Here is a 19,784-nt window from a genome sequence, read left to right as displayed (position 1 = left end):
ACTTTTTGATATCGCTTCTTAACAGATCGCAACCGTGCAAATGATATACATGATGGATGACGATGAGGGCCGAACGTACACGTCGATCGACAGCTACGTGCAGTGATGCCGTGCTGTCGGTCTGTCAATGCCGGAAGTAGAGTGCGGCCTTGAATTCTGAACGAATTACAGTGCTGGGGCCAACCATAAGAAAGAAAGGAAACAATTGAGATTAATCGCACTGTCTTATCGTACTTTATTAGGTGCACTTACTTATTGTAGGTTTATTTTTTGACGGGGGTTCGAATCTATCCGTTTCTCACAGCGACCTTCAAATATTTATTTCGCAGGGACCGCGGACGAGCTAGCGGGAACAACGTCTCCGTTTACTACAGCGAGCGCCACACTTGTCCTCCGCAGACAGGGTCAAGAGTGGACCGGACTTCTCAGACCTCGGAGGCAGCTGACTCCGCTTCTACGTCGACGGCTGCTTCGGTGGCATCAGCAGGAGCAGCAGCAGCGGTGGCAGCGAAGGCTGGAAAGAGAGAAAAAAGCGTGCATTTAATATAGATTGGAACGTCGAAGTTTGGGTGTAACGAGATCGCTGGAGATAGAATTAATGGTGCCTGCGTTTCAGAAATTAGTTCCGTTCATTTCACAGAATGATCGAGACACGCACCAACGCGCATGCCGGCCTTGGGACCATAGTCAAGGGTGCTTCCGTCACGAACGCGAGGTGAACACAAGAATACTTCGTGAGCACAGTCAAGTTTAGCCCGAAGAAAACTAGAATGCGGATAAAACGCGTTATGCAAAGTTGCTCTCTTGCAGAATAATAGTTTTGCACAGCTGAAAGAGCTAGCAATAAGTGTCGGTTATATCCTGCTGAACGGAATTCTACTTTCTTGTGGCGAAGGCGGGTGTGGTCGATATCAAGTGTATTACAACGCAATGGTTATTTGTCACATTACGACGAATGACTGTAAAATAAAACTTAACTTGCGAATACGGTATATTCCATTAGCATAGACCAATTATTTTTGGCTGGTAAAAACTACCGTTAAGAGTCTAGATTAAAAAAAATGTTTTTTTGCTTGTTACCCGCAATTTTTGTTTCTTGCGTCGAGTAATGCGGGCTCCACGCTGGAAGTCTACTCTTAGATGTTTCTACTACCACGGCTGCGCCGGAACGCAATCGCTGTTGAACTACGGCAGCGCCGATGATATCCAGGCACTGCCGCGGACAAAGGCAGCGCGTTCGAGCGAGGCCGTCATGATACATCTGCGAAGGATGGATGGATGTAAACTTTAATGAACGTCCTGAGGTACGCGACTCAGCGCGCAGCGGGCCGCTCCCACGTTGGGACAGTCAGGCCACGCCCGACCGCCGCATCGTGGCCCCTCTGGACAGCCCATAGTTGCGCCCCGGCATCGGGGCTCTTGATAGCGGAGAGCCACTTGTCCTCATTTATTTGTTCCGTGCCTCGTAACGAGGGGCAACGCCAGAGCATATGGTCTAAGCTAGCGAAGTCATTGCAGTGCCTGCAAGAACTACTGGCATAAGTGTCGGGATAAAGCTTGTGTAATAAAGCCGGGCTGGGATACGAGCCTGTTTGCAATAATCTGTGGGTCAATGCCTGCGCTCTATTTAACTTCTTGTGAGGAAGGGGAAAGTCTCTCCTGCCGAGATAAAAGTACTGCGTAATTTCGTAATACATCTGCGAAGGAATTATTTTATTGCGATCGCACTTATATGGACGAGCCATGCGTCCCCGCCATTGTCGGTGTAGGGGTCTGTCTAAACGTTTCGGATTGCTAGATGGCTGCTATATTATTCAAACGCCAAAGTTGCTCCGACCAGGTTTGTCGGCCTTGATTGATTTATTTATCAGAATGTTGGCGATTGCAGCGTGAAAAGAAATAGAAATTTCATTCGCAGCGTATGCCTTTCATCTTAAATCATTACAAATTCCAACATAGTACCACAGCTCACAATTTTAATGTAACGTGATTAATTCACTGGTAGCGGCGCCAGTGCTCTTGACGGATCCAATATTTCACTGGGCGGTGACCAGTGCCGACGGCTTTCTGTCGGCACTGGTCATTCGCGGGGTTTCGGTCTCATCTCGAGGTGACGCTTTAAAACGTTACTGCATGAACTCTCTAATGGGACTTGTGAGATAGTGCGCACGCATTCTTTCCTGTCACTCAAAATTTATATATACAGGGTGTCCCAGCTATCACGCAGCACGATTTCAAAAAAGAGGAAAGGCGTTACGCAAAGCAAACTTAGTGCGTATTGTTTCCAGCACAGTGGAGTAGCCGCCAGTAATTTTTTGGTTACTGAGATTTAATTAGTTATTTCTAAATAATTATCTAACTCGAGAAGTAATGCCCTAATTATCAAAGTGTCAATGAGAACATTGTATAGCAACATGAAAAACTCCCGATACAGCTTTCTGTTTCTCAATGCGTGCTGCATAAATGTGCTTTTCTGAGCGTGAAAGAAGCCAGCGAATACACGCAAAATTGCCGCGCGACTGGCCGCTCGAGGCATTTTGCGTGTATTCGCCGCTTCGTCTCCAGGGTTGAAGGAAACGACACGGTGGGATGTATCATATCGAGTTTTGCGGCCTTGTTGACTGGCGTCGGTGTTGAGGCGCGGGCGCGTTGGCGACACCGTGCAAAGTGCGAAACGAACTGCTCCCACACTAACCCTTTAGGCCCTGGCGTCCTATAAAAAGGTCACGAAAAGAAATTGTTCTTAATCATTATGCAAATGGTTAGCAAACTCAAAAAAAGAATTTGAGCTATTCTCCATTCACCTCCGCCAGCATAGGCGACAGTTTCTTTATCCTTGTCTTCCTCAGAAAGCCCTATAGGTGAAATCAAAATGGCGGAACGCAAGAAACACGACTGCAGCAGTATCCACGTCTTTTGATAATATTTTACTCAATACCTATTGTCTGAGTAGCGATCATAATTTTGTGTGTTGTTTCTGATATAGTTAGGAGTGTATTTATATCGGGAACTTTTACTTCTTATCTGCGCATAGCCCGCAGCACGCCATGATCTGCGTGTCCTAAATATAGGACACCAGGGCTCAATGGTTGTCAAGGGCCCTGAATAAGTGAATGTACAGTGAGGACGCTGTTGCTTCTAACAGCTTCCGATTTCTTGTGTTATTATTCCCAAGGCGGTAAGTCAGCCTGAACTTCTGTATTCATTGGAATGGGGACTCCTATAGTAATAAGTATGTGTATCAAGGACCCAAATATGTTTGCTCCACTATAAGAAGTGTGCGTGTTGGAGGTAGAAGACGATGACGATGAAAAGCAGGATATACAGTTTACCTTTGCAGGCTAGGGGAGCAGTAATTGCTGCACAGTAGACGAAGAATTTGCCATATATGCCGAAAATACATCTGACAATGTAACTATCAAGTAAATGGAAGCCATTCAAGTGCAATAATGAAGGAAGTGGGCGTGTTGGAGGTAGATGACGATGAAAACCAGGATACACATGTCCGGAATCGAGGGGTCGCATAGGAGCGCCAAAACAAGAGGACCAGCGCAGCATGCTTTTAGAAGAGACTAGCGCGTGCCATGCATACGCATCGAGCACGCGCCGCTCAACTTTACTTTCGTCGTCTTTTGCAGCCGGCACCAAGGCGCCGGCCGAGAGCGCCGACCTTAGCATCACCGCGTTGCGGCGTCGGTTGGCGCTACACACAGTTTGCTTTTGCAGGCTTGAGGAGCAGTAATTGCTTCATAATAGACGAAGATTTGGCCATCTATGACGAAAATACACCCTATAAAGCGACTATCAAGTAGATGGAGGCCTTTCAAGTCCAATGATGAAGGACGTCTACGTGTTGGAGGTAGAAGACGATGACGATGAAAAGCAGGATATAGTTTGCTTTTGCAGGCTTGGGGAGCAATAATTTCTGTACAGTAGAAGGATTGACTACCTATGACGAAAACACATCTGACAAAGCGACTATCAAAGATTGAGGCCATTCAAGTGCAATGATGAGCCGTGTATGACCAGCACGAAGAATATTTTTGATGCCTCTGATGCAAAAGAACCACGGTCAAATCACCATCATGCAAGTTTTTATACACTTAAATGTGTGATACATCCGAGAATAATATGCAACTTCGAAATACTCCATATTGCTCTTTACAACCACTAAGCCCGGGTGTCCTATATATAGGACATGACACCATATCTTATGCTGATGTGGTACTCCGAATAAACTAAATATTTTTGTGCTTCTTAGGCCGTAATAAACCAATACAAAACGCAGAAAAAATTTTCTGCACGTAAAAAAAATTCAGGGCTGAAAGGGCTAATATCGACCAGGGCACCGGGACACCGAAGAAAGAGACGTCGAGGATAGTGATCGGTTGACGACCATACACAAGGAAAAAGGACGAGTTCCACGTAGTGCGTTGGACAGCCGCGTTGTATGCGAAAGTGACGAACGGCAGAATGACATCCCAATTGGAGTGGTCAGGGTTGATATACACTGATGTCATGTAGGACAGCGTGCGATGAAAGCGCTCTGTGAGGCTATTAGTTTGAGGCTGGTAGCTGGAAGTTGTTTTATGGATGGGTGTTGGAGAAAGAAAGAAGAAAGAGAACGAAAGAAATAGAGAGAAGGAAAGAAAGAAAGAAAGAAAGAAAGAAAGAAAGAAAGAAAGAAAGAAAGAAAGAAAGAAAGAAAGAAAGAAAGAAAGCGGGCTGCTGATTTTTATTCCATTCCGTAATACGTTCCCAATATGCATGCTCCTTTAAGAGAATATTTCTTTGCGAACCTTTCTCTGCATTCCTGGCCATGGCTTCTGTGTGATGATGCTGTCTGGCTCAATAGCTCACACTTAAATAAGGACAATTAGAATTACGTGCCCGATGGCGGAATCAACCTTGATACCACTGCACGGCGGCCCGATGCTCAAGCCATTGAGCCCCATCCTCACGTATGCTTATTTTTCTATCGTGCCAACACCAGTTAACTCTTTGAGATGATCGCGGTGTCTTTCGCACTGCGTTGCACGGGTGTGCCAAATTGAACTTACTGCTTCACTTTGGGCACGGAACAGTTAAACAGTGAGACAAACAAACAAAACAGACAGACAGACAAACAAACAAACAAACAAACAAACAAACAAAGAAACAAACAAACAAACAAACAAACAAACAACAAACAAACAAACAAACAAACAAACAAACAAACAAAGAAACAAACAAACAAACAAACAAATTTGTGCGCGAGAGTAAGTGCCTGCGCGTACACCCGAGCAGATGCGAAGGGGCTGCTGCGTTTGCACAGCTTGCAACGTGGACGTAAGTAGTTTGAACGAGGGGCTTCGGTATGACCTTGCACTGGCACTTCGATAACAAAAAAAAAATCACAGCATATCCACGGGGTGAATGATGATGAGTGGGCGAAGCTCCGGAGGAAATCATCGGATCTCCCGCTTAAGGGGACGCTAGCACAAACGCGTTAGAAACGTGCAGTACTCTCTAGTAAGGGGGAGCGGCCACAGCGTCTTACGCAGCCATTTACACATGCCGGAACGCGCACCGCGTTTGCCGACGCCATCACATGACTGCTGAGAGAGTATACCCCCCGTATTCATAAACGCTCCTCGACTTGAACTTGACTTGCCACCGCTTTGGGCAGCGCGTTCGAAACGCGTTGAAGGTAAGGCGGAGAGGCCACAGCGTCTTACACCAGCTTCTTACACGGGCCGTAACGCGCTAGCACAAACGCGTTAGAAACGCGCTAGAAACGCGGCCTTTCGTTAATGTTGGGTATTTATAGCCATCGTGGTGCGTTTGTCCATGTCCGCTTCGTGGCGTAGTGGGCTAACGCCGCGCGCTCGGAAGCGAGGGGTCCCTGGTTCTATTCCGCGCTACGGACACAACTTCGGAATTTTTTTCTCATTTTTCTCAAACTGGTTACACACTACTACTACTACTACTACGATGGGGACGGAACGGGTGCCGCTATAAGGAGCTTCGCCCCTAAAAATCCAACACAGGTCTCTCTCAGTACTCTCTGTTCCTTTCAACAAAGCTTCGCTGTATGTATATTTCGTCAAGGTGTGTTAGTTCTGCCGTCATATTTCTTCAACCTTACGCAATCATTTCCCATTTGTAAGCCTGGAGTTCATTTTCTCGGCACCGATTTCGGAGCCAACGCGTTGGGTTCATCATCGTCTCTGCCTTCTCGCTTGGCCTCCATAGTGGCTATCGTTATGCACGCGGTGTCGACCAACTGTTCCTTCAATTACTGCGAGAACAGTAAAACGTGAGCCGCGGTAATTCATTACGTAGCTCACAGCGCTGGTCTTTTAACCGGACGTCTTGGATACTAGCGTAGAAGCAGATAAATTGATGTGTTTTTATATAGTGAACGGCTGTCATTGACAGACGGAACAGCCACCCTGCACAGCTGGCGCATGCAAGCAAACTCACGCTGCCGTGCCACCCAGACATGTGCGCACTTCGCCACACTCGGAGTTAGGCAGCCTTCGTAAGTACGCCTAAGACCTTTAGCATCTCTGTATAGGAAGGCGTCAATCCTGGACTATTCCTTTCTACCGTCCCGTATCATACAATTTTCTACAAAAATTAATAGAGTAAATTTTGGCGCTAGAGGTTTGTGGGACCTGTCGGTGATGCTGGTCCAGCCAGCATGGGAATGATTGATAACAGCCGTATTTGTCTAAATTTCGTCTTTATGGCTACAAGGTGGTTTTGTGACTTAGTAAATTAAGCGTTTTTAAATGCAAACAAATTGCAATGATTCTTTCCACTGAATTGCTGCCTTCATGCGTTAAGAAAAAAAAATAATTCCTTGGATTTTGAAAAACGAGCGTAATATATACCGTGGTAAAAACGCTTAAAACCACAATCGCAAATCTTAGACAAATATATGTGCTAGGCATTATTCCAGAGATTATTGTACCGCAGTGCGAGAGCTTTATATCAATAAGACTACACGAATTTCTTTGCACTGTACAACACACGAATGTATGCACATGTAGCTGCATCTTCTTGCTCCAACTTGGTCTTTCTGGCTTTACGAGTCCTTGTAGCTTGTTGAACTGATGCTTTTTCAACATAATGTTACGTTCCAAACGCAACAACGCCATTGCCGCGCATGTGGCCGAGTACTTAGCGTCTTCATTTTTTCCATTAAGCTTTAACGATAAAGCGTAATAAATTTCTTTGCAATAACCACGCGCTGGGGGAATAGATGATACGTGAATTATTTTGGAGGGCAGCTCTGGCGTCCAGCATAGTTGTTTGAGTTTTTTAGGGAAGTTTAGAGAAGGATAAACGTGCTTATATGTAAAGCACACACAATTGTGGCTGTTACGCCAGCCTGTGTGACAACAAACGACAATGGCGACGGCATGGCGACAGCTTTGTTTTATTAGAATTTTAATTAATATGGGCCCTCGAGGCGCATTTGCGACGTGGCCATGCTGTCCTGCTTTCTACGACGCATGCGCGGACCCCGCGTGGAGGATCAGAAGGGCTCCAGAAACGCGCCGTGCGTTTGGCTCCGAAAGTGACGAAGTAAAAAAAAAATTGCCGTGGTTAGACGCGGTTAAACCAAGTCTGTCGAATGATAACACGGTTTTGCTTGCTTTGGGAAAGGGCGCAGACGCTGCTCGGCGGGGTCAGCAACTACCGCAACACCACAATGCAACGCACCACAAGACGACACGACAAGACAAAACCACAAGAGAACACACAGGCGCTGCCCGGCGCGGCGGCAGCAGCAGCGAGCGAATTGACCTCCATGCTGTCTCTCGCTTCAACGCGAACTAAGCGTCGAAAGCACAGTGCATACGGTGCTACCAGCACTCAGCCACACCCATCAAAGGTCGCGGGTTCGATTGCCTTAGTTAACTTTATCCTAATTAACACGTTGACCGCGGTGACCCGCGCACCATCAAATTTGTTGCGTGAGCGTTGCTTGCTTGACCCGCGCACCATCAGAATAGTCGCTCGAGGGTTCCGCCGGTAGTGGCAGGCTAAGTCCAAGTTTGACCTTGCCTGAACTTGAACGTTACATTTACAGAACCAGGCGCTTTCTGGGTTTGTACCTGCAGTAGCAGAGCTATCGCTCTAAAAAACTGGCACGAGCGTTGTGCGCACACACATTAGAGAGCTTTAGCACGTTCGTTATTCGGGGGAACGCAGGCGGACTGGACGCCTTACCGGAGGCGCGGAGGCGTAAACGTGAGCGGCCTGCATGGTGCAGTCACCTGGTGGCACAGAGCTCAGTCGGACAAACACAGCTAATATTGCAGTTATCAAGTGTTTTTTACTTCGCTGCTGGTGTAAATTTTCGGCAACGGCGTACTCGTGTTGCTGCCGAAAATTTACACCTGTAGCAAAGTGAAATTCACTTGGTTACTGCAATATTAGCTGTGTTTTATTGAGTGAGCTCTGCGCCACGAGGTGGCTGCAACATGCAGGCCACTCACGTTTACGCCTCCGCCCATCGGGTAAAACGCCCAGTCCACCGGCGTTTACCCGCACACTGGACTCTATAAAACCCTGACAAAGCTCTCTCTTAGAGTGTCTGCTGAGCATACCACACCGTGGGGTAGGCGAAGGTAAAATGAGGTAATTCTTTTTTTTTATTTTTCGCTCGCTCACCGGAGCTGACGCTTTTCTGTCGCTCTTATATCGTGCACTACTTGAGAGATGGGACACCTGCAACGCCGCTGGAACTCTCCCCATCGCGCCAACGTTCTCAGACGCATTCAGCGCAAGGCTGAACCTTGCCATCGCTTTTAATGGTTCGCCTACGAGCGAAACTGACAATATTTTATATAGTTTTCACGAATGCTTTCTGAACACAGAATCACTGCCACACGTTTCTCGCCTACAAAGGAGTGACACTTGGAACAAGTGTGCATGTTGGGAAACACTTATGATATTGTTTAATTTGATGCTGAAGTTGACGCATAAACGCCTCACTCACTTCAAGGCTCCACCCTTGTGTGAACGTCCGCCTCGTTTGAATAGCGCTGTATGTATAACGACTTTGCTCATAGACAAGTCAACAACAATGTTGCGTACGTCTGTTCTTGTTGCGCTCAGGTATAGAAGCCGCAAAGATCATAGCAACGGAGCGAACCAATATATCCTGACGTCATGACGCGTGCACCTCCTATGTAAGGAAACCGAAACTGGGGCAAAATTTACAAATATTTGCGTTCGTAAGTGCGTTTTACCATTGGCCAGCCGGCTTCGCTAATGTTATGTCTAGCATCCGGATTGGCTGAAATTTTCTCTTACGAACCATTCCAGTGTAAGACTTTCTTCCTGTGAATACATGTTCGTCGAAATGAGTACTGACGCTTGCCAGTATTTCTAAGATATAAAGTATGTGAACTTGGCAATCTTCCGGAAGTTTTACAAATCTAGAATGACCCAAATTAAATGGTACAGGCACTGGTGATTCGGCGCAAAATTAAAGAAATCGAACTTTGAGTTTTATTTACCCTTCAAATAACTAACCTACTACCGTAGTAGTGTTTCGAACGTAGTGCTTTAAAAGAGTAGCTTATCACCCGCCGTGGTTGCTTAGTGGCTATGGTGTTAGGCTGCTAAGCACGAGGTCGCGGGATCGAGTCCCGGCCACGGCGGCCACATTCCGATGGGGGCGGAATGCGAAAACACCCGTGTACTTAGATTTAGGTGCACGTTAAAGAACCCCAGGTGGTCCAAATTTCCGGAGTCACCTACTATGGCGTGCCTCCTAATCAGATCGTGGTTTTGGCACGTAAAACCCCATAATTTTTAAAAGAGTAGTTTATCAGTCTATTTACCGTTTCGCTTTAATGTCCATTTAAGATTTTTTTTTTGGGGGGGGGGGGGGTAACCTTGCGGATTTTTCGAGGTGTACTTTCAGCTCACGCTGTTCTTGGTGTACGCCCATTAGGAATGTGCGCCGATCTTTCTTTTTCTTCACTAAGCGAGACTTAACATGATATATGCATACCGGGATCACAACCGGCATCCTCCGGGGCCGTGCACCTGTTGTCGACCACGCTGAAGTGCTGTCCCGGTGGGCAGGTGATCTTGGTGCTGAAGGTGTCCGTGCACACGGAGTACTTCGTACAGTCGTTGGGGTCGGGGACCAAGGTGGAGCCACCACCCGGGGCCGACACGACGCCGACGCAGTCCTCGCTTGGAAGCGGCGGCATCAAGAAATGAGTGAAGTCGAAGCCACTCGGGCCCTCGCTAGCCTTGGCGACGGCCTTTCCCTGGACCACCGGTAGGACGCTGTACACCATGACCATGCAGACTACCACGACCACTGAGTACACCACGCCCTTTGAGTTGACCATCTTGCCTGTCGTGATGGGCTTTGCCGCGAGGTTCCTGCTTCAAGAAAGGAGAAGCTTAGCAGAGATGTAGATTCGAACATACATATAGATCGCTGGGAAAATGTCGCAGTTTCGCCCGAAAGGCGAAGCACCGATTGCGATAGCAAATTATTAGACAGCTATATGAAGTAAGGATACCTAGTAGTTTGATCGATCGTATAAACTTGTAAACATTCGCTTACTAGCTAAATTAACAAGCGTGGTGCCGCGCGCGCAGAGGCAAACATGAACACATCTCACTTGAAGACCGCGGACACTGGCTGTGAAAACGCTAGCGTGAGGAAGAGCGGTAGTAGCAGCAAGTGAATTGCCATTCGCGCTGCTTCTCGCTTCAACGCGAACTAAAAAAAAAAAAACTAGAATATAGTGCACACGAAGCCATCAGCTATCTCCGGTCGGCTAGCCTTCGAACCCAGCCCAGATGGCCTCCAAAATAGGACGCGCGCGACCGAGCTCAGCCGCCGCAGCTGGAGTAGAAGAGGAGAGGCGCACTAACCAGCCCCCTTCCACCACCACCCCTCCAAGCGCGCGCACATCTTTCCGCATACAATATACAATATGCAATATGCAAATAAACATACAACTAAAAAGTACCTGTACCCGCCTGCAAGCTTGCTCAACCAAGCTTGTATGGTACTGTGTACTCGGTCGCTCCCGTCTTGCTTGGACAAGTCGTAATCGAGATTATTCAGTTCACTTTCCTTTAGTTGCCTTATTACAGGCACTGTGTGGCTCGCCCGCTTCACCCCTTAGGTATTATACATAGGAGGGAAACATGCTCGGACTCGGGCTTGAAAGTCTAGCAAGTGTAAGGATGTGTTGGTGGCATTGGCAGGGGTGGTGATGATGATGTTACTACAGACCGGATTGGCCGGTATTGCTGCGCTTAAGCGCCTGTTTTCCGTGTCATAAATATCTGTCATCGTGAGTCGATCAATCTCCGTACCATAGAGAGCACGACCTTGTACGCACATGTGGCCGCCTCCGATTGGCTGGAGCTGTACCAGCGAGAAGGCGGCTGGTTGGGGGCGCCTGCCTCGTTCTCAGTGTTACGACAGGTGAGCCAATCAGCACTTGAGTCGCAACCGGAACGGGCAGTCCTCTAGGTGGACACTTACAAAATAACTCTTTCGTATTCAACTTTTCCAACCACTAGCACATTATTTGACAGACATATGATGAAGTCTTATTTGTAATAGTAACCTTATCCCATTAACGTGTCACTCGTCATATTTACTCAAACGTTACGCCACCACGATGCCAAGCACGAGGTCGCCTGTTCAATTCCCGACAGCAGCGACTGCATTCTAATGGAGCAGGAGTGCAGAAACGCTCGCGTACCATCGTCTGGCTACACTTTAATAAGCCCCAGGTGGCTAAAGTTAGTCTAACATCCTCCACAATGGCATTATCCGCAGTCTGTTTCGCTTTGGGACGTCAAGCGCTTCGAATCATGCAATGTACCACTTACCCTGCCATCTGTTATGTCATCGTGCAGGAAGACACACAGGAAGCTTAAAAAAAGTGTGTTGGCATTTAGGGAAACATGCAGTGAGCTTTTTGCCTTGCGTGCTCTTAAAAGGTTGAAACGATCTTACACCTACACTGTAGCGAGTATTTGCCACTGTACTGTGACGAAGACGTTCAAAAGAAGTGTTCAAGAAGTAGAAGGTCTCAAGCCCTATTACAAAAATGAAGAAGTGTCGTCTTTCTAAGAGGAGAGAGTGTTGATGTGCGATGGGAGTGTGATGACTCTATCGCGATAGACACATCAAACAACTACAATATTAACTCATCATCTGCTGCACTGTGTAGGATTTCCGGAGTGATTTGAATGTTACAGAGTTAATGCACTGCAAGTAATTCGTCTACTTCAGTCTGCTGACGAGGATTCGAAAAAGAAACCAGCCCCAAAACTTACCTCAACTCTTTGTCTTCAGGAATAGCTGACGGATACGAAATCCGAGTGACTGCAGCGGGTGGTACCAGCTATCTTATAAAGCAGCTTTTGCGAAGTACGAAAGAGAGAGAGAGACAGAAAACAACAAGACAGGGTACCTTTTTATCGTCGCTCTAGTAATTGCCCTAAGATAGAGTTGCGCAAACCGAAGTTCACTTGAAGCTCGTCGCGACCTTTAGTACCGGACCTGCGAATCGAGAGCTCCTGATCTTGGCACACCAGGACAATGATAACCCCGGCCATATTTCTTGCAGTCTTATCTGAGCAAGTTTTGCGTCGTTACGCGAAAGGCGAGATTTTGCAACTTATTTAGCATGGTCAGGTCGAAGGAGTACACGCTTTTAAGAAAATAATCAGCGGTTATTTTTGTAACCTACAACGTCGCGTAGCTGGATATTAACGACCGAGTGCTAAGCGATGCGGGCTAGCTTCAGTGTCACGGTGCGTGGCAGCTGTAGATGCTACAGTTTGTTTTAGAGTAGTAGACAATAATAAAACAGGTCGTCGTTTGGTGCCTAAAGCAGTTAGCAAATCCTTGGTAACCCGGTCATTTAAGTCACGAATGTGCCTCATTACATTGGGAAAGCAATGTTTTATAATTGAGCAAGTTATATTAATACAGTTGTACTTGTTTGTTTTTCTGTAAATAATTTAATTGTCAACTGGGTTTCGAAGTTTTAATAATGACTTATTACAAACCACCAGTAGTACTCTTCTCGCATCGGACGGTAGTTTATTATCATCATGAGTTCGCTCTATGTACGGAATAAAAACTGTGTCATTTGCAGCCAATTCGTTTTGTAACTCCTTTCCGCCTAACGTAAAGTCATTGCCTCAGCTGTATTCATTAAAACAAAAAATAAACATTGAAGTAGTTCTCTTAGTTAATTTCCGTCCAGCTCTTTCTGGCTTGCATTGTATTTCTTTGTGGTTATTTAATATTTTAGCTTTCAAGCTGTTTTGTTTATATGTTGATTTTATGAACTACTTTTATGGCAAACGTTACTTTGGTTCTCTTGCTGCCTACCTGCCATGTATTTAATCTTGCACTTCTCAACATGAGTCCCTTCAAGGTCTTGGGAGTATGCTACCCTAGTCTTTAAATACACTTTTCTAAGCAGTTTTTCCAGAACAATTATGCTAATAATTTTTTTAAATTCTGAAATTAATATGCCGTCGCTTGTAATTTTACTTTACAGGAGGTATTCACGGATGTAGGGACATCTTTGATGTACTGAGCAACCCAAGCTAGTGAGCCTGTCCGTTCGTTTGCTCGTTCGTAACGCGGAGTGAGCGAAATACATTAAAAGAATAACTAAAGATAATCGCACGTCCCGTAAAAGGTGCGCTGTCATAGAAACACGCAAGGTGGCGTTATTCGGTATAGCAGGAGGCCTTTTTTTTTGCTTTTGTTTAGTTTTGCATGCTCTTTCTTTTGTGCCAATCTTATTTTATCCTTTTCATTGCTGTTATCTCGGCTAGGGCACATCACTTGCGGCCGCCCGTTCTAATTGGTTGAAAGCAACGGCAACGTGAGCGTCATGAATGTTATCGCGGCTGTCAAAGGCACGCAGTGAGATTGAAAGACACTAAAGAGATACATTATTTGAGCTGTGTAAGTGAATTACTCTTCCCCATCACCAAAAAAAAAAAAAGAAGAGAAAATCACTCTACACCGCGAGAGGGCAGCTCGGTCAGGCGCAAACATAAGTGATGGGTGGCGCCACCACCTGGAAATTTCGGCACCAGCGAGTCATGACGTCACGGCTTTTGACGCTGCCTAGCGTCATGACGCGTGAGGGCCTAGTCTAGCGTGTGGGCCCAGTTGAAGTTTTTATGGTCGAAAATTAATTGGGCATTGCATTCTAAAAGAAGCAAATACGGAACTTAAGCAAGTTTGAAGATCATTTACTGAACCAAAAGCAGCCGAAATGCGAAAAATACAATATTTTGCCATTCGTGCCGTCACACTGACGTACCGGCGCGGGGGTTTACGGCGCAAAGTTCGAAAAAGTGGAACTTTGACCGTCATTTCCTGTTCTTATAGTTAACCTATTACAGCAAGATCCACGAAACTAGAGGTCTTAAAGAGTAATTTTTATCAATCTAAACCGATTCAGTGTGTTTTTTCTTAGGGTCCCTTTATAAGATATACCCTAATAAATTTTCATGGGGCTTCATTCAAGTTCGTTCACCACTGTTGCGTTCACTATACGCGTTCAATTTTGTCAGCCCACGAATTTCCTGCACAAAATATATACCAAGGTCAAGTCATCTGTCAGAATTACGAAGTGCTGGAATGCCTCGTAGGGAAGAGGCTGTTCCCAAGGCACCGATCCTCTTCAAGCTTCCATAGATTCGCGCGAGTCGAAGAGGTGGAGCTGCAGATTGCCTGAGCTAATTCCCGTTGCTGCAGTGTGGCGATTCAGAGAACGAAAGCTTGTTTTCATTAGTTTTTCCTCACTGTTCTCTGCGACGCTTAAGAACAGGTGATGTAGGAAGATACCATAAACTTTACGACAGCGATAGGAGAAAAGATCAGCGCTGGCAACAGGGTCAGAGAACGCGTCTGCGCTACAGGTACGTAGTCGATAAGGACACCGCGAACTCACGTAGCCATGTAGAGAGAAAAGGAGTAAATGTAACTAGCGGGATTTCCGAGTGTGCTTTGGAAGCAATTTTTGGAAGCGAGCTTGGGAGCTCGACGACGTATAAAACTTAGAACTTTGCATATGCACAAACCGGTTAAACTCGAACAGCTAATTGAATGGTTTCACTAACGAATAAATGAAACAAATAAAATAAATTCTCTGGTTTTCCGTTCCCGAAGCACTATCTAACAATGAGGCACGCGTTAGTGGGAGACTCCTGGTTACTTTTGACAACCTGGAGTTTTCTTAATTCTTAAATGCACACACCGAGTAGGGAACGATTGTTATAGAGTTGTTTAGAGAGAGAAAGAAAAAAAAAAGCGTGATTTACAAATGGTTCTTAGTCAGAACCATAAAACACGTAGAAACCTAAACACTAAACCCAACTGTCTTCAAATAGGATTCGTGTACGGATGCTTGGATGATGAAAGAAGCCGTTGAATGTGTGAATTAATGGTGACAGATTTCATGGATAACGCGAACTATAAGGCAATTCACAGCATCGAATTTGAGACAGTTGTGGCTGTCATCAAACACATGTTTTATAGAAGAAGGTGACAGCTAAACCACGTAAATACACTTCATCGGAGGACCACACAGGTTGGGTTTACCAAAGAAACTCTGGAAACGCTGAGGGTAGCGCAGATGTTGCTTTGTTTGACTTTGCAACCTCAGCGCTGCCAACCAAACCTACCTGGTAAACATAAGAAAACGGACGGCGACTTCTGTCGAATACGTCTGGAGCACAAATAACTTTTTATTACTTCAGCGTTCGCTGAACACGAAACTTCCCGCAGCCAACAACGGCGCCTGATGAGTGGAACATGACGTTGAAGTTGAGGTTTATTTCACAACAAGTAAACGCAGTTTCTGAAGGGCTTGGCATAAACTCGAAGGGAAATTCTCGACGATGTGTTATTACCCTTTAATACAAAATGACAAAACAATGACAGTGCAGCATCAAAAAGGGGGAAGTCATAACTAGGTGCTACAATACCCGCGTTCCAAGAAAAAAAAAGAAAGATTGTTTTACAGTTAATTATTAACATCTGAAACAAACAAGCAGCATGTAAAAATTTAAAAAAAGATAAGTCAAACAACCAAACAAGGGAAAGACAGTCGGCAGGATGGCATGAGTGAGTGACATGACTTAATTTGAAATCCGGTGATTGGGAGGCCCGGGCCTGGGGCCGCCTAGATGGCCACTGGGAGCTGTTGCTCCCGCACGGCCTCCATGGCTCGCTGGACGGCCCACAGTTGGTCTTGGAGGTCTGAGCTGAGCATGTTCTGCAAATATTTGCACGTTGATGGAAAAATGCCTACGGCTTCCTCTCCGCTGATTATATACCGGCGTTTGTTCTAGTACTGGTTATGACATACCTTATGGGACCGGAGTCATTGTCACAGGTGATCTATTCAAATATATACGAGATCTATTCTAGGTGTCTATAAACACATACGGTTAAAGTACGTTCCTGGGCGAGTTGGTTCAAGCCTAGGGGATATAAAGATGGAAGCTTTCCGTATTAAGAAAAGTGGCACGAACTGCATTAGCGACACGTGAGTTTCTGTCTCTTGAAACGGGTTCCAACTGTTCGACACAATGCTGTGACTTCTTTAACGCGACTGGTGCACGCATGCGCACGCGTTGTATTCCTGTAACTTCGTTCTACGAATAACCAGCTGAAGTATTAGCGCTCACTCTGTTCTTTCTAACTCTCTCCTACTAAGTTTTTATTTACACGTCGCGCTAATGTGTACCCTCAAAAGATATACGGGTTTTCTTCTAAACATCGATCACTGAGATTGAGAGCGTGAGCATTGTGATTTCCCCAAATGGATTCCAGAAGCAGACGCATTGACGCACAAAGTGAAAGTAACCAACGCCACTCTAGAAGAATAGGTTTCTTCCTCCAGATTGGCCAGCTAATTCCTTCAATAAAATAAACGGATAAGAGGATGATAGAAGACTTGGTTTTCTGTGGCTTCGTGAGAGGAAGTAGATAACTGAAAAAAAAAAAAAAGCCGTGGGAAAGCAAGGATTATGTGAGTGATAAGGTGCAATGTACTTTTCCGAGAAAAGAAACGTTGTATACGTTGAAGGTCACCCACGTACGCACATTTTCTAATCTCCATCTCTCAGAGGCTGAAGAAACAAAAGAAGGAGAGATAGCCCTCATGAAAATTAGTGCGCGATGTAAATCACTCCCTTCAGGTGTCATGAAGTCCTTCTCTATCGTCGCTTTAAATGATCGCGGACGCGCCTACTCGTCTCGCGAACTCTAGCGGCTTACGGAGGGAAGCGCGAGGTCTAGTTCGGTGGAACTCGCGCTCAGAGATGGCAGCAGTCGTTGCGAAGAGGCAGGACTGCTACGGCACGCTATCTGGCTGGCGGAGAACCGTCGGCAACTGCTTTGCCCGACGCCGTATCGCAGGTGGGTAGTAGGCCTAGAAGCCAGACGAGTTTGCAGGGCACCGTGCCTTTATTCCGAAAGGATGTGGGGCACCAATGTGGGACTAACGGTCGAGAAAGAACAGCGTAATGGCGAATTACCGTTCCACCCATCGCTGGTCACACTACTGGCCCTTGAACTGCTTGTTTCACAATTTCGTTGATGAAAAAAAAAAAAAAAAAAGCAGGGGTGAATGTAGTAAGCATGAGGACGGAAAATAAAGTAACAGATCGTAGACGAAAAACGAAAAAAAAAAAGATCGGAAATTGAGGACAATTAGCAAATAATAATCATAGTCCACATATATCCCCTTTCCATCAATTTCATGTCCAGCCATCCGTCCAATTCACCTGGTCTGAAACGCTTGCAAATATGTATGCCAGGGGTAGATCCATAGTAGCGTCAAATAAAGAAGAAAAAAAAAAGGGGGGGGGGGGAGGGAGGGGAGAGCGGGGAGGGGAGCGCTCACTGCACACTAAATTTCTGAAGTCGGATTCACAGTACTTGATGAGCCTTAATTTCAAGTGTGTTCAGCGCATGAACATGCACTTTAGACTTGTGAAGACAACTCAGAAGACAACTCAGATAGTAAGAAGAAAACTCCGTGAAGCTGCTCAGTGCAGTAGCTTTTATGCAGTTGCGCCTTCTTTGCATTCAAGCAAAAATAAAGCTGAATCAAATAGAATTGAATTGAATATATGTAGGTATCTCGTTTCAGTGGCAGCAGAAGAAAACAACCTATAGTCGGGTACAACTTAAGAAGACAGGAGAGGCCCCGCCCAGATGACCGAAGCGCAGCAGCCGATTTCGTGCGCGACTAAAGAAATAGTCCCGCTGACACGACTCAACCCGGCTTGAAGCGCGGGCTACAATGTTCTCCGTCGGCGGGGACACCGGCCGTCGGGCTCATGACGCAAGTCTTTAGTGCCCGCCAATTGGTGGAGGCTCGTATGCATCCGCCTTTGAGGGTGCAAATGCCACTGCCTTCTAAAGTTGTACCCGACTATAGGAACAAGTGACAAGCACAGTCCAGAGACATAGTGGAAGAATCAGATGTATTTTGCGCTAAAGAAAAAGAAAACAGGCAAGTTGAAAAGCCAAGAGCACAAAGCGGCTAGCAGCACTGCATGAAACCAAAATAATTTTGAAGGATAAAGCTTAAAGGGCCACTAAAGGCAAATACAAAGTCGACATCGACTTATAAAATACCGATCTAGAAACCACGCAGCGCTTGTTTAGTGCCAATAAAATACTTTGTTTACGAGTAAATTCCGTCTGAATGGTCCGCATACCTTTAGCGCAATTAAACTTTGCGCGCCCCGAGCGGGGAAGTGGTGACGCTGCAGACGCCATCACCGCCATTTACTGCCGTCGATGAGTAAACCAGCACCCGACAGACAGCGCTACGGTTTTCTGCGCAACACTCAAACGCGCGGCCATGGGGAATCCGAGCCGAGAAAAAGCGTTGGATTCGCCGCTGCAGGTGCTTTTGTTCAAGTAGCGTGGACCGTTCGGGCATCCCGCGACACCACATGGACGTGGCATTCTCTGCTAATTGCAGTTTGCGAGTTTCGCTCGTCCGCAAAGCCAGCGCTACCCTACGTGATAACGAAACTACTGAAACATGAAAGCGCAGGCGGCGCGCAGTGGAGAAAACGAAACCTTTCGACCGTTCGCGTCGTTGTCAAGGGTAACAACGTCAATAATTACTTGTTCCAAAAACCAAATAGAGCTGGTCAAGCAGCATTTTCTTTTCGTCTTACGATGCAATAGAATGATGCTTATATAATGAGTGGTTGAGCACTAGTGACAGAATTATAATGCGGAGCGCCTTCATCCTCGGGCTAGTACTTGAATGTCCCGGGGGAGTCTCTAATGGCGTCCTGCATTTATCTCAATTACTAAATCTCTTTTCGCGATAATATTGACGCCTTAGAAATTTTCGAGCACTAACCTATCACTTTAGCTTGACCTGATATTTGAATTTAGCGTCCCCTGAAATTAAGACGATTGTGTTGCAATATGGATGCTTAGAAGCATTTGATCATCGACGAAGAGAAATATGATTTTGAGCAAGTACGTCTGTGGAATACCCCGTGTTGAGGACATCGAAATCAACGTTCGAGAGCATTGGTCCCCTAACTAGAACGGATGAGAGCTTCACGAAGTGGCTTAATTATTTCTGGGATAAGTTGTGCAGTTACTCCAAATCGGGCGGTGAGCCAGCGAAAATATTGCCTTAGTGGCCATAGGCTTCGCGAAGCAATATTGAGATCTGCGGCTATAGATAACTACACTGAAGTAAAAGAACTTC

General features: G+C 46.1%; 1 protein-coding gene across 2 annotated transcripts; it reads right to left on the bottom strand.

Moving 5' to 3' along the window:
* Positions 1-215: 215 nt before the first annotated feature.
* LOC119446393 (uncharacterized) lies at positions 216-12,456 on the bottom strand. 2 transcript variants are annotated; one of them, XM_037710818.2, is made up of 3 exons: positions 12,328-12,456; positions 10,019-10,401; positions 216-514 (listed from the first exon to the last, which is right to left on the bottom strand). In XM_037710818.2, the coding sequence occupies exons 2-3, from the start codon at positions 10,365-10,367 to the stop codon at positions 426-428; spliced, it is 438 nt and encodes a 145-aa protein (XP_037566746.1). In that variant the 5' UTR covers positions 10,368-10,401; positions 12,328-12,456; the 3' UTR covers positions 216-425. The 2 variants fall into 2 exon arrangements, with proteins under 2 accessions (XP_037566746.1, XP_049520077.1); XM_049664120.1 differs by having other exon boundaries at positions 10,019-10,404; positions 12,328-12,441.
* Positions 12,457-19,784: the final 7,328 nt, after the last annotated feature.

Source organism: Dermacentor silvarum, chromosome 3, assembly GCF_013339745.2.
Source record: "Dermacentor silvarum isolate Dsil-2018 chromosome 3, BIME_Dsil_1.4, whole genome shotgun sequence".
Lineage (NCBI taxonomy): Eukaryota > Metazoa > Arthropoda > Arachnida > Ixodida > Ixodidae > Dermacentor > Dermacentor silvarum.
The sequence above is the reverse complement of the archived record's forward strand: the minus strand, read 5'-3'. Positions and strand labels throughout refer to the sequence as shown.